At 42.7% G+C, this 15,611-nt stretch overlaps 1 protein-coding gene and 1 long non-coding RNA gene across 3 annotated transcripts; one reads left to right on the top strand and one right to left on the bottom strand.

Moving 5' to 3' along the window:
• Window positions 1-70: 70 nt before the first annotated feature.
• On the top strand, window positions 71-9,487 carry LOC140578307 (uncharacterized). 2 transcript variants are annotated; one of them, XR_011982401.1, is made up of 6 exons: window positions 71-113; window positions 4,378-4,444; window positions 4,684-5,144; window positions 5,243-5,838; window positions 6,808-6,997; window positions 7,110-9,487. It is a non-coding gene; the product is annotated as an uncharacterized lncRNA (long non-coding RNA). The 2 variants fall into 2 exon arrangements; XR_011982400.1 differs by having other exon boundaries at window positions 4,684-5,838.
• LOC111841670 (NADPH oxidase 3) lies at window positions 2,255-9,243 on the bottom strand. Its single transcript, XM_023807578.2, is given in 13 exon segments — window positions 2,255-2,719; window positions 4,735-4,859; window positions 4,950-5,090; window positions 5,300-5,524; window positions 5,650-5,850; window positions 6,327-6,419; window positions 6,850-6,979; window positions 7,343-7,524; window positions 7,632-7,777; window positions 7,884-7,968; window positions 8,059-8,169; window positions 8,288-8,383; window positions 9,139-9,243. Coding segments are annotated over 13 exon segments (1,704 nt in total). The 5' UTR covers window positions 9,181-9,243; the 3' UTR covers window positions 2,255-2,592.
• Window positions 9,488-15,611: the final 6,124 nt, after the last annotated feature.

The following is a 15,611-nucleotide window of genomic DNA, read 5'->3' on the forward strand; positions in this document are numbered from 1 at the left end:
TGTATTGGTAACCTGCTCAATGACATTCCGAAACCGCTAGAGGGAGTTACGACATCTTTTTAGTCATATACAGATTATACACTGGTGGCACTTAAGAAGGTGTGTAGTATAAGGTAGGAAACATTTTTCCCTCCGAACCGTTTCATAGGTAGAAAGTAGGGGTGGAGTCGAAACAAATAACGTATTTTTTACGAATACTTATTTCGAACAAATACTTTAAAAATATTTGTACTCGGGAACAAGAAAAACTTTATATCAAAAAGCTGCGTTTCCTCATGAGACCGCAGTGCATGCCCGGATGAGTGAGTGAGTGAGTGAGTAACGTTCAGGAGTCGGGGGGGGGGGGGGGGGGGGGGGGGGGTGAGGGGAAGTAAAAGAGGTGACTGACAAAGTGTGCTCCACACACAGTATTGCCAACTTAGCGACTTTGTCGCTATATTTAGCGAGTTTTTAGACCTCTCTGGTTCTGTCTAGTATATTTTCAAAAAAGCGACTAGCGCCTTTTTCTAGTGTTATTGGAGACTTTTGGAGACTGACGTGGAAGCACGTATCCTTCTCTTCTCACCGAGCAGCGGGTGCTGCCGTGGGCTCCCCTCCCCTCCCCTCCCCTCCCCTCCCAAGGCGCTCACAGTCCTCGCGCAGCAGCCCCGCCCAGCTGCAGTCAGAGCAGGAGATGTTCACCCTTCCGCATCCAGACCGCAAATGAATTACGCATGCGCGAAGCCACCACTGACTGACCCTGCCCTGGCTTATTGCCAAAAATTCCGCCAAGTAAACAGTTAAATGACAGTTTTCAAGAATAAGTAACTCCGCCGGAGTGTATTTGGGGTCACTTTTGCCGGTCCCAAGCCCGGATATAGGAGGAGGGTTGGAATTGTGATATAAAAAAACAAGAATCGTCAGAAGAAAGTTCATTTGTAGTTCTAAACGTATTTAGGGTGTTTTTTTAACCACTCTTTGTCTCTCCCACGACATTATTCCTATCTCCTACAGCGTCCATTATCAATACATGCATTATTACATTATGCAAATTCGGCGATGGCGTCATTTAGTGACTTCTAGCGACTTTTGGGACAACCAATAGCGACTTTCCTTGCTGAGGAGTTGGCAACAGTGTCCACACAGCAACAGAGAAGGCTCGGCTGAGCGAAAGAAGACTTAAGGGACAAAAATCTATTCAACAAAAATAGTGATGCAGTTAACTGGGTTCCGGAGGCAGTTTATAACTTTGGGGAAGCGGAGTTTGATCGGGAGATTATTCCATTACGCTGCATTATTGACGTCTGCAGTCGGGTGCTCTCATGTTCGCCCTGTTTACGTAGCTCTGTTAGCTCGGTAATTTAGACAATATGCTGTTGACAGAGTAACGTTAACGTTCGGTTAAAAAGGTTAAAAGAATGCTTGTGTAGTTGTGTCGAATTGTATGCACTTGTGGGAGTTATATGGTACGTTTAAGTTACTCTGCCTATTGCATATCCATAATTATTATAATGGATATAATTAAAGAATATTTATACTATAACGTAAATTAGAAGTGTAACGCAAAAAACTGGACTTTTACGCCTAGTTTGAATTTTACTCGAATACAAATACAAATACTTTTCCCCCCTCAACAAATACAGATACAAATACCGGCTGCTTTGCACACCCCTAGTAGACAGTTCAGAGAACTATCGCTAAATAGAGCTGTTGTCTTCCTGTTAGCTTTAATGAATCTGATCGTTCCCGTTGGCTTTTCCCCCTATATACACAGCTGCCATCAACTGGGTGTTTTTGGTTCACACATCTTAGCCCCTCTAATGCTTAGCTTGGCAGCAAGTGAACCTCTTGACCCGGTCTGCAGCGGCACGAAATTAGTTGCAGTCACTTGATTCGCCGTTTAGGGGTGTAAGCTTTATTAACAAGCAGGTGTACCAAATGGACTGGCAACTGAGTGTAGTCCGTAATTTAAAAAATGAATCAAAACCTACCATTTTACATAGGTCGTCTATTACTCATTGATTTAAAAGAAATTCATGATTATTTACTTTCGCAAAACACGGGAAAATTACGAATAAATCAACCAATTCAGTCAATAAATATATTATGTTAAAGATATGATTCGTTACGCAAAGATCCACAATATAAAAGTATAAACGTTAAATAGTATAGGCTACTAAGAGTACAAGACATTTTTATAAACTTTTTCTATAAATATATATTTCAGATACATATTATATATATATATATGTATGAGGAAATGATAAGGTGATCTTGGTTTGAGTGAGTGTATATTATACATACAATTTCCATTTTTCATGCAAGCTAAACAGAATTTTATGGAGGCATTCACCTTTACGTAACATTAACCATGTCCCTGTTTTCATGAAATATTTTTAATCTATGCTTACCATGAATAAATTACATTCTTCCCCTTCAGATCCAGACAAATCAATATTCAAATGAGGATGTGTCAAAGACAAACATATATGCACTTTGGGCACACTTAAACACCGCCATATTTTAACTACTACGGCATTTATTTTCCTGGGTGCAAAATCTGCGTGGTTTGCGGCTTGACTCATGAAAAACGAGCTCATCCTCATCAGTGTGTCAAAATCTCTCCTTGTTGAAGTGGAAGTGCACTCCCCGCAGTGTTGAAGTTGAGTGAGTGCTGCACATTTTGCGGATGACCTTGGAAATGGCTTTGGGTCCACACAGGAACACACCGATGTTGCTGCTATGGCAACCAACAGAAAAAAAAATAAAAAATCACATAAGATGTAGTTTCAGCAGGACCAGATGTCCAATCTATCTCCCTATCTATTTCCTGGCTGTCAGTCCATTCCTCTTGCTAGACAGAGCTATCCGTCTGCGCCATGTGACACCAGAGATGTGTACTGTACGGTACAAGAACAAGCCATACCTCTTGTCTCCTGCCACCATCGAGTTATGGTTCACATCCATTTTGAATCCCTATTTGTGTCACTTACCCAACCCACATTAAGTCACCATTTCGTCATGAAAAAGATGCAATGCAATGCCAACAGGATGGTGGCGGGTCAAAAACTATACATGAGCATCGCCACAAGGTGGCGTATTGTCACCAATAACACCATATTGCTCATCTTATTTTGGTGATTTCAGTTGTGCATCTGCTGTAATTTTCTTGACGTGTGTGTTTCTTCCTTTTTACTAAATTGTTTTCATGTTTTTCATCATCATTTGGCGCTTCAGATGATATTTCTCTCTTGAGAAAACAATTATTTGAAAAATGACTTTACTGCTAACTTCGGCTAACAAGGACCAGCACAGAGGCTCCGGACCAGGTCTGGTGTAGCAATAAAAGGCCAAATATTCGGCACCTTTCCAAACGCAGCGTTACAGTTTTTCATCTTTTGGGGTGAGAGAATGTGCTAATTGAATGCTGTTGAACCTCCTTCCTAAAAGCATGACTGTATCTGAGACGCATCAGAAATTCCAGGGACAAAATGCTTTGATCCCACAGGAGGGCACTTCCACGTAGGGGGGGGGATTACTGGAACCTCAACACAATGCCTGGATTGTGTGGCCACCCCACACCTGTAGTACCCTTCTTGGGGGGCTGTTTGTGTTGGGTGTAATTCTCCAGGGTCAGACTAGTTAAATTGCTAAACACAAACACGTAAAAAAAAAAAAAGAGCGTGCCGACAGGGAGGATTAGATGTTTCATTTTTCATCTTGCCGCCGGTCGTAATCATAATCCAACAGGTATGAGAAATGATACAAACGCAGGCTTACGTCCAGAAGGTTGTAGGGTCAAGTCCCAGGAGATTCCCTGGGCAGGATACTTATCCTGAACTGCTCCATCGAGAAACAGACATGGGTAACATGATATAGTGAAGAAACGGGTGCGCAGGGAGAAATGAGTGAGCAGAAAAGGCTCTGCTCTGGGTCCTCGAGTTGTTGATTAGAGTCATCAGATTTACCATATTTATATGGACTTTCTCCTATGGTGGATGGTTTCACTCGACAGGAAAGTATAACAAAGAGGTATATCTTTCTGCCACCAACTGTGTGTGTGTGTGTGTGTGTGTGTGTGTGTGTGCAGGGTTGTGCACAATCTAAGAGGGACTAATATTTCACTGAACAGCATTTTTTCGGGGGCCCGTACAGCTAGATTTTTGGGTGAGCAAGGGCAGTCTGGACTAAATGTAAGTGAATGAAGATTAAGTCCATTTAAATTAGGGCACCATAAATCTGACAAGTTATCTAGCTCATCAACATCTCACTGCATGACACAGGCCCCAGGACAGGCTGCAGATCATCATAACAACAACAATAATAAAATGATATTATATATATTGTTGTTATATTACTATTATCCATTCATTTTTGGTAACCGCTTGTCCTGTTCAGGGTCACGGGGGGTCTGGAGCCTATCCTGGAGGCTACAGGCGCAAGGCAGGGAACAACCCAGGATGAGGTACCTACTCATTGTGGAGCACACACACACACACACACACACACACACACACACATACACACACGTGGGAGGGGGGGGGGGGGGTGTAAACCAGGAATCCAGAGGAAACCCCACAATGACACAGGGAGAACATGCAAACTCCACACTCATGGAGCCACGGTGGAGACCCAAACCCGGGTCCCAGAGGTGAGAGAGATTTTTATTATTTATTTATTTTTCTCTCACTCCTTTCACCTCAGGCACAGAAATTCTCTGAATGGACTTCTGCCTGTCTGGCCCTTATGCCTTACCCAGGGTGTGAGTCTGCAATGCTCCGAAACTCCTGGTCCCAGTTGGGCCTGCCGAAGAACGTCTTCTCCCTGAAGCCGGTGACCACGTCCCTCTGGGAGTCACGGTGCAGGGTGATGTGGCGTGCCTGGTGGAGGGGCAAGGCACGCGTGTAGGCTCATGTCAGATCCAGGCCGGGAGCGGGTTCGAGGGGCTGAGGCACCTCTCCTTGGCGTACCTGAGCATCGTCCCAGCTGGTGAGGTAGATGTGGAAGCTGACGAGGCGCCCCGTACCCGTGGTGTCACCCTCCAGGGAGAGCAGGAGGTCCCGGAACCACTCGAAGGCGGTGGTGTCACGACAGATCCAGAAGAAGTAGAGCTTGGTGGATTTAAAGGCACAGCACAAGAATATGATCACAACCTCTTTACCAAGGTTTGTACTACGCAAATATTTATTATCAAAATGTTCTGTCTAGTATAGTGCACAAACCCACACTGTGTATTATTTTTTAATTTGACATCTCATCCAAGCTTTAAAGTTCCATCATCCAGTTAGGACTCGGATTAGAAGGATTTATTCCTGGTTACCTTCTGGAGTTTCATGGCTTTCCTGGGATTTGAGGACTTGTACTGGAGTGATTTGAGGACAGAGGCGAATGGGGTGACTCCAATACCCGCCGCGATGCACACACTGACCTCATACCGGAACACGTCACGGCTGGCCGAGCCGAACGGGCCGTCCACCGCCAGGCTGGGGGAGAGACACAGTACTCAGAAAAGATTAAACTGATTGGCAGATGACCCAAGCCCCGCCTCCAGGGACAGTATTACGGTTTATTGGGCATAGAAGCCCCCTGTGTGAGGTGGTGGACACACTACATGGGAACTTGCCGTAGCTGAGGGATCCGCGAGTCCCCCTGGTGGCCGGTGTAGGTGGCATACAGGGCAGCCGTCCAGTCCCCCGCCACGCGCACGTGCACGCTGAAGTGGTCCTCCTCGGGGGCAGACGTCAGGGTGAAGGGGTGCCACTCCAGAGGGGCGATGGCAGGACACTGCAGGTACACGTACTGGCCTGGCTCCATGCGGAAGCCCGTCTTCGTCATCTGCAGCTCCACCACGTTCGATGGGTGAGTCACCACCTCCATGGAGAAACGTTACAGTGTTGCTTTATTTACCCGTAACTGAGCAATAGTGACAGATCTGTAAAGTAACACAGCTTTTTTCCAGTATTACATCACCAGTGTTTATAAAAAATAAACACACACACACACACACACCCCACCAACTGTCGGTATAGTGCTTCCCTTTTGTTTTCGGTGTTAATCAAACTTGGAACAATGAAACTATAACTGGAACATCTGAACTCTTTGAATATGACCAAAAATGCTAAATTAATTCTCACCACAGAAATTCTGTACAAACTGTTCATGCAAAATGGTGTAATTACTTAAGCCAGAGCTGAATTAAATTCAAAGTAAATTTAAATCAAATTAAACAGTTGAATGAAATACTGGTGGGTTCTGGAACTTCTGCATTTGACCGGAACCAGGAGGAAAATGCCACTGTGTTTTACCTCTCAAAAACCAAACAGCGCGTGGGCAGTAAGCAAACTTACTTTAGTAATGGCCACTGGTTGTAAAGAGCGAGTGAAACGCAGGATTCTCTCACAGATGTAAAGGAGGGAGGGAGCGATTATCCATTTCCACGACTGAAAGAAAGAAGAAACATGTAGCAGACTGTCTTTAAGCTTTTTATTCTGAATATCCTTATCATAAGACTACGGTGCAACATTAAACCTTCACATATTCTTAGACTGATCTAGAAGCTAGTTTTATCATGTTACATTTACACTTATTTGCTTAGTTGATTTTTCTTCCAAAGAGACATTTTTCACCCATTTACATAGCTTGTTATTTTCATAGAGCAATACAGCTTAAGTATTTTATTCAAAGTCATTAAAGTAAATACCTTAAGGGATATAAACCATCAACATTTGGTTACAATTTAACCAGCACAGTTAACATATTAACTGAAATTTCACGCCTTCGTCAAGTCAACATTTTTTAATTAGCTTCCATTCTTTTAAAATGTCCCAGGACGCAAGGAGCTGATTGGCTGGTGGAAAATGCACTGATTACCGCTGGGTCACTTCCCCGGAAGTGTGGTAGGGGGCACTGGTCCACATCCCCCCACTCATCTAAGTGCTCTCGACAGTAGGAAACGTTGTGCATCAGCAGGCTCTCGGCAGTCTGTCCCCGGACAATGCCCCTAAAATGCAGAGACCTGGTAATTAGCCAACAGCGAGGCTGCGGTGGTGGACACACGCTGTTTTCGTGTAATTTTAACATTCCTGAACAGAAACCACTTGACGAAATCAGTTGCTTCCATTTGTTCCCAGCCACAAACAGGTTTTCACCCATATTGTTGGACAACGGTTGCCAACTGGCCTATCCGCAAGACATTCCCAGTCGATAGCGACATGTACCAGACTCCCAGCCTCCCCAGTCAGCAAAAATCACCCGAGGATGATTCCATGGCAACTCAATAGCTCCCCAGATGATTTTCCTTGTAGAAGTAGCTTGCACTATACAAAAAGGTTGTAGATTATCGCTGTAGGGGCTACACACTCACCCAATGCCGTGAATGACCAACCCAACCAGGAAGACCACAAAGAAGTGATGGGTGAACCAGAACACCTCGTAAGAGGAGCGCCTGATAAACTCGGTAGATGAAGTGACCATCAGAGCCAGGACCAGTGTGATGACCAATCCGGAGAGCCCAGACACGTTAACCAGCACCTCCTTTGTAGGCGTCTGAGAGACACACCAAAGAAGGACAGCCATCTGACATCAAGCATCACCTCAGGCAAAAGTTAAAAATGAGTATCTTGACCCCCCTTCGCCTGCCACTGCCCACTCACAGTGTTATAGGTGCGGATGGGGTTCAAAAAGCTCTCATTTAACCTGTCTCCCAGGCTGGAGAGTTTCAGCAACAGCTCTCCTGCTTCCGTAGACTGACTCTCGTGGTACCTCTCAATGTTGGAGAGATGGGCAATAACGTGGACAACTGCAACATGTAAAAAAAAAAAAAATAGATTAGCATTGTATGATTCCTGTAACCGGCTAGACTTTCGGGACTTGGATGGTCGCAGTAGTAATTACATAACGGTTACCGGAGTGAAACACCAGCAGGTAGCCCACCACACGGTGAAAAGTGATGTTTTTGTCCAGCTGCTTTCTTAACACTCTGCATCTGCACTGGGGAAAACGGAAGGGACGAAAGTCAGCACTTCGCGGGATAGCGGTTTGACGAGCGTGGGCAGCCTGCATGTATGGGGCGTCACTCACAGTGCAGGAGCCTCGCAAGAGGGAGACGAGGTTGCGGCTCACTGGCAGCAATATGACCATGCAGTTCAGGTTCACACACGTCGCAGAGGCTCGGGCAAAAGCCAGACCCGACTACGCAGGGGAAGAGAGAGAAAAGACCGCAAGGAATCTAAGCGATGAACATTAATCCGGAATTAGGTTTCTCCCGTGAATCGCTTTGCATGGCTGGTAGAAGTAAGAGAGCACTGACCCCCAGCATGACACGGGTGTAGGAAAAAGCCTCCTGGCTACTGTAATAGAGGAACGTGACTGTGAACAGGGCGACGTTGACTCCCACCAACAGTACCTGCCATAAAGCACACAATAGCGGAAGCTGTTTTAGCAAAGTGCTCGAAGAAAGTCCAGTCCAGCTCCTGACATCTAAACACGGTGGTTTATTATACCAGCGGAACAGTAGGAACCACTGGCACGTTGTTTTCCTAATTCCTTTGCTAACTGACGCTTCCATAAACACTAAAGAGAAACAATGATATTGTCGATTTTTATCGCATTAAGTTTCAAATGTTTTGCAAAAGACAATAATACAATAATCCCAAATACTGATAACGTTCCTAGAACCACTGCAACAGAGGTAGTGTAATCTGTAATTTAAACGCCTTTCAAGTACTTATAAGGTGATACAAAAGTACAGAAAAAACACCAGCAATAACAGTATCAGATGTCAGAGTGTGATATCTGTGATATGTCTAATATGACTGAATGTTACTGACACTTAGTAAAATCTATAGACAATAATAGTATTCACATCGCATGACGATGTATAACTGCTTCGCCTGAAATCTACTAAATATTAATTAGTGCGTATTATTAATGCAACTGTTTTGCATGTATAGTCACTAGGAAGTGATACAGTCTGCTTTAGTGTTGGGGGCAAAGAGCTGAGTTTAGTCTACGGTGGTGAGAGTGTATATGAGCCTGTAAAACACAATTCTAGAGAACACAATTAAAAATAATTAAGACGAACCCATTATCCTTTGTGAACTAGTTTGGTAAACAAAACCGACTTTCCGTGTTTGTAGTAAAAATCGATATGGTACTTACCACCATAAACACAGACACTCCTTCATTAATAATCAAGTTCATAATGAGATATTCCTCAATCAATTTCGGTGCTGCACTAAGCCGAGACTCATCTTTCTGTCCTATACAAATATCACCACGGATGCTTATCTATCCCTGCACCCTTGAACTTTTAAAGGAATGTAGAACCACGACCTCTGGTGGCCGCTAACGGTATATTCGTTTGATTCTGAGTCCTACAAAAACGTACTGTACGGTAATACAGGCTCAGTCATGTTGTGATTCTGTTTTTAGTTTTTATTTATTATTATTTGTATTATTGCACTAAATCTAGCGAAATAGATTACACAATTAAAAGTAAGCCAATGTATACAGCTTGTCCAGAGACATTACTTGCTAGATAATAGGCTACGCTTAAGTAGACCGCTATCGCGTAAGGTGAGCTATTTCCAAACGTTAATTTAAATTTTATAATAGTCTCTGCCTAACTTTCAGGCAATCAGAAAGTTGATTAACCCTGACCCGGGCAGATTGATTCAGTGTATTACACAAATTAGGCCTACAAATTAGCACCTGATATTTTTTTTAAAAAACAGCTGTCCCTAATTGACAAAAACAGAGGAGCGGCTTTGTAATATTGATGACAACCGACTATCCTCCTAAAGTAATAATTAAAAATATGTTTTTCACAGTAAGTTAGTCTGAAAAAAACAAAGCGACATCTCATCTTCTAAAATGTCATGCTGTAGCCATGGCAACAGATCTTATCGGTTCAGTTCATTTCTAATGTGGTTATTAGTGAGTAGCTGGTCGTTCTTAACGTAATTAGCTTAATTTTAAGCTAAAATAACAACTGCTCACTACGCTTAGCGGGTTTTTTTAAATAGTGCATGTGGGTTACGCAGCCCAGCAGTTCGCTATGGTGCGCTAGCTGTACCCTCACGTGGCGGTGTCCGGGGACGGTAAAACACCAAAATATACCTTTGCAGCGACGTGTGGGATTTCTTATATGGTTAAACAACGTCGTAATGTTTTCGTATTAAGGGGAAATATTGGGCTTTCTCAGCTACTAGTGAATTGAGGTTTGCATGCATTCATACAACCCAAGTGATGGTGCAAACAGTTACACCATATATCTAGGAAGTCATTCATGCATTTAATTAAATATAATGTATTTTTTTTTTACTTTGGAAGAAAAAAATCTGACCATACTCTATACACAGTCAATATTTTGTGCCCTGTGACAGCTCTCAATAATGGGTGTCAGAAAGTGAAAAAGATGGAAGTGCAGTGATTGTATGAAATGTGTACTTTGTGGCTACATATTACTTTTTAAAGACTCTGTAAAATCTTTCTGTAGATAAAAGTGTATCATGGGGGACATATTAGCTATAACGTTTCAAAGCACTGGTATTCCTTTCTCTTTCGTTTGATTTTAGGAATGGCAGAATTATGGCGTTTAAATATCAGCGTTCCAGCTTTTCCGTCCTTGTTAACTTTAATCCCGATCACTGCCTTCGTAACAAACTCCAGGCTCTGGAAACGTGTCTACAATGAGATTGTAGTCAGTGGGTCTGACGTGGGTTGGGTCAGGGGTCATCCCATTATTAAAAATGTTGCGGAAACCGAATCTCTGCCCTAAAGGTGAATGGATTTGCATTAGCTTAGTTTTGTTTTTAATGTCTACTACAAACGGCCGCACGCTAGAGGGCAGTGTTGCTTTGCACCAGTTCAACATTGGCCCCTTTTGAGAAAGGTAAGTTATAACGTGCATAGCTACAGATCAAATACTTACCTTACTGGATGTATTTCCAGTACTTAAGACTGTATGTTAATACACTCCTAAACACTTAAAGAATTCAGTTAATTTCTGCGACGTCCATTAAATTGAAATGGTGCTCCAACAGAATGCCCAGCTCAACGAAACATGTCAAGGCTGGAGTGCTGCTTGTTAAGAAAAGCTCAAAGCTAAATGATATTCAGGGCCATAACCAGAGGCGGGATGACTTGCAGTGCCGCGAGCAGAAGCCTCTCTTTTCCAGAACCTTAATTTATATTTTCAGGATTTCACGCACGTCTCATCAAAACCAGATTCAGTATGCACGCTTACAAAATTAACGTGTGCAATAACGTTCATGAGCAGGTTGCACTTGTACTGAAGCCAAAAAGCCCTAACTTAATTTACCATTAATAAGCAGGCATGTTTTTTATATACAATATTACATCTATTTACCAGCCTGAAGAATACGTAGTTACTGCCAATATAAGATCATTAATTTGATAATGCATGGAATAAACAAACCTTTATCCATAATGATTTCTTGATTGATGTAAACAGCAGCAATGGCATCAATGTATTCTGTGGCTTTCAGTGTGAAATTATGTTTAAATTATTCTCTGCAGTATGTTAACACTATTTGGGCATATCAAATAAGATGACTACATTAATATATAACATGGGAGTAAATAGAAATATTCTTATAGGGTAAGCAATGGCTATAGAAGGGTAAAACTTTAATATAAAATAGGGAACATGTTTATTGACAGTTAAACCATCTTTGCCGCAAAATTGACAGTGCATCATTATTGTCTATGAGCACACATATCTGTCAGCCATAAAATTTTATTTTCACCAGGCTGACGTGTGTCAGCCTCCACTGAGGCCTGATGTATGGGAAAGATCATATCTCACCGCGGTGACAAGGCCGGTGATCTCACATGGCGTTGGAGGTCTGGGCAGAGTCGCTGCGGTCAGCTGCTTTTACGTCTAGGTGACTGGCTAGATTAGAATAGCTTTACGCGCTGGCTTGTCTCTTACCGAATTCCACTCCGTGTACGGCGCAGGGCTCGAAGCACCGTCACGATGAATTTAGAATATGTGTTCGGCCTCAAGTTATCTCTCTCCAAATTTTAGGTAGCAGCATTATATGGAGAAAGGTGGTGAGCGGACTGTCTGGCCACGCTGACGCAGCAACCAATACACCCCTGTTATTCAAATCACGGTCCTCGAGGTCCACAGCTGGTTTTCCAGCCTTCCTTTACCTGTCAGTCAGGTGTGAAGCCTCTGACCAATCAGAGTCAGTAATTATTAAACTAACTACCTGGAAGAACTGAAAACAAGGCCTGGATTTGGAATCGATTTCCAGATTTGAAGAACCCTGCAATACACGCTAAAAAGACATGACAACAAGCACCCAGTGTCCTACTATAGAGTAAACATGATCTTCACATGTTTTCCCCTTTTATCATCCAGTATAGCACTTTCAAAGAATACAAGAAGCAAAATAACTTTCCAGCCGAACTGTGAGATTGGATTTTGTGACCATCGAGACGACACGTACCACAGAAAGCCGTTTGACGAGAAGGCCATTCTCGGTGAGCTTTCTGAGCTGCTCAGAGGTACGATGCAATGTCTGCTATTTCAGTATGAAAAAAAGCTTATTGATCAATTTTATAAACCTTAAAACCCAAAATTCAATGCCATTGTTTTGGTTGCTTGGAGCAACACTATTCATGTATAATATTGCATTGTGTCCTTTGTTCCTTTTTTGTTTTTGTAATTGTTGACTTTATAACATTGTTTTTTTTGTTTCCTGAGTGTGTTTTTCGATTAGAGGTACTCATCTGCAATTGCATAGACCCCATTTGCAGAATTCCCATTTTCACTGGTTCACCCCGTGTCATTGGCATCTCTTTGCTTCAGTTCCCCGGATTTTAGGTGTTTATTTTTATTGTATTTGTTAGTGGACTGCTTAAGCTCACAATGGTGGTAAAACAGAATATCCACAATACAACGAGTAAGTTATAGTATTAATGGATGTATTTATAGAGGACTACTTCTCTAATTCTGTGCACGCCATGATACAATAGCATATGTGCCCAAAAAAAACACCTTGGGATAAAATACCTAACAACCAATCTGACTGTTGTTGTAAGTAAAGATGCCTGTTTTAATATTCTTCCAGTTTCCTCTGATGGCGCCTTAAGGGAATGATTACAGACGCAGTTTTTGGCCAGGGTGGCGGTGAGATGCCAGGTTTGGTCTCTGCCCATGAAAGGAACCCTGGTCAGTCGAGTTGTCATGCGATTTCACGTTTCACTTCGTGTGTGTGTGTGTGTGTGTGTGTGTGTGTGTTTTTTTTTATTTCCCAGTACGGCTTGGGAGTGTTTACACCTTCAAGCGGCTGGACTGAACCTCACATCAGTCAATTAGCAAATCAAAAAATTTCTGATGATTCCAATTTAGTATGGAGTCCTTGGCTCCCTTTCTCCCCCCCCCTTTTAGATTTCCACCCTGACAGTGACAAATTACTCCTCTGCTCGCTGAGATTGGAAATTAAAAGCATTTAGAGTTCCTCATGCATTTATGCTAATAAGAAAAGCAGATATGATTTGCATGCAAAAGAGGGCAGTCTGAAAGCTCATCATTTTTTTCCACAGCTCTAGTGTTTCTTTGCTTTTCATTTTTATGTGAGCAAAGGAAAGTACACTGTGTATACACTTCAAAAGTGACATTTCATGCATCAAAGTTCAGTTAAACGCCAGGAATCCTATTATAGACTCTGAAATTTTGATTGATTTATTTACACAGAGCCCTGCCTAATATCCTGGCTGCTTTAAAGCCAAATTAAGGACATTAAGCAGGTTGGAATATTAATTGAGTGTGCGTACGTCGACATTTCAAAGCCACCTGAAATGCTGAAGACTCGGGATTCAAAATGCTGCTCGTGCTGTAATCTTGGATGTCTGAAAGGCTCGCGGCGTTGTTAGATGGAGCCGCTGGCCCTTTAAAAACAACACAACAGCTCCCGGAAATTTAATGGCGCTAAATCAAATCTACTAATAGGTTAACAGTGAAGAAATAAATCGCCACATTCTCACAGTCTGCCCACCTAAAATATTTGTAATGGTCAGATTCTATGTATCTTTTGACGGGGTCCTTCAGCACAGGTGTGTTATAAACACACACCAAGGGCATGCGGAGGGGAGGGGGGGGGGGGTTTAGTTAGTCTGCTTTTCTGATAGACATCTAATTAATTTCATCCATGATGAATCACCAGGGCTTCCTGCAGACATGCTGTGTAAACTTTGGCAGGTACAGTTGTGCTGTAGTTGCAGAGGTGACATCGCAGAGATAAGCCCTTACAGAGAATAGCTGTATTTTTATATCATTTGTCTATTTGGTTGGATATAATTTCAGTCTAAGTGGTATAATTTCATCCTTTACACCATTGTTTTGTTGACATACATGAAAATTGTCCTGATCCAGTTTAAAGAAAATGTACCTTGTTCATCAATTAACGTCTCGAAAGGTGAAAGTGTCTCCTGAAGTGACTCTAAATGTTGTACGTGAGAATTCTGAATATCATCTTCCTCTTGTCTAGCAATGTCCAAATTTTATGATGGAAATACCTGGTTATTTTTACACCATAAGAAATCGACCTGGGGGATCGTACAAAAATAAACCTGGCTTGTCATGCAAATTGGAAAAATAGTTAAGAAAGTGCGGTATTTACATCCCAGTGAAGTGTCCAAAAACCTTTTGATATGCTAATCCAGGAGGCAACAGCGCAGCCGAGCAGAATACGCAGCACAAAAGGCGCTGAATGCTGCGTCTCCGTAAGCAACCCATTTGCAGGGCTATTTTCTCTTACAGTTACTGTATAAATAGATACCATAAAAAACAAATTCAAGATTAATGTGCTTTTGCAGGGCCGTGGCTTTAGCCAAACAGATTTTCTTTGATTGAATGTTTAAAGCTGCGGCAGTGACACGTCTCTCGCCGTTTGTCATGTCACGCCGTTTCAAGAGGGAGAAGAGCGTGGCAATTAAAACAGGGACGAGGCGATAGAAAGGTAGCATTCATTAATGATCGTCTGATATGAATTAATTATCGTAGCCTGAAAAGCACGCCGCTGCGCGAAGCCCTCAATTAAGCCCCTTAATTAAAGCCGTCAATGCTGGGATAGATAAATAAATAAATAATGCATAGGCGTATTTGTTAAGGTTATAACGCGCTGGGCTGAAGTCGGGGGGGAGTCGCGGCGCGTCTTCGGCGTCCCGTCGCAGCAGAAAGGCTCTTTTGTCGAGCAGCGACGCCCTTTGCCTGAAATGGCCTTTCTGTCACTCTTGGCAGATCCTGGCACCGCTTATAATGTCTTGAAAGCCGAACGATCCTTTTTAATCCTTGGGGGCGTATATAGGCTACCGGGAGGGCCGACGTGGTTCGTTTACGTCACTTCTGCAGCAATGTTGGCGTGTGTTTTTTTTTCTACAAAATCATAAACGACCTATTTATCTAAATTCTTATAAAATAAGGGTGAACAAATGGTTCATACAAAGTGCTTGCATCTTGCATTTCATAATTCATGTGTTTACTTATCAGTGACCTTATAGTGGATAAGATGGACGCATAGATGGAAGTGTTTATTTTTAATTCGGCGTTGTGGATTAATCTGTGGCGAAATGGTTAGCGATGTAAGCTCACCTCTCCT

The sequence above is a fragment of the Paramormyrops kingsleyae genome, chromosome 14 (assembly GCF_048594095.1).
Source record: "Paramormyrops kingsleyae isolate MSU_618 chromosome 14, PKINGS_0.4, whole genome shotgun sequence".
NCBI lineage: Eukaryota > Metazoa > Chordata > Actinopteri > Osteoglossiformes > Mormyridae > Paramormyrops > Paramormyrops kingsleyae.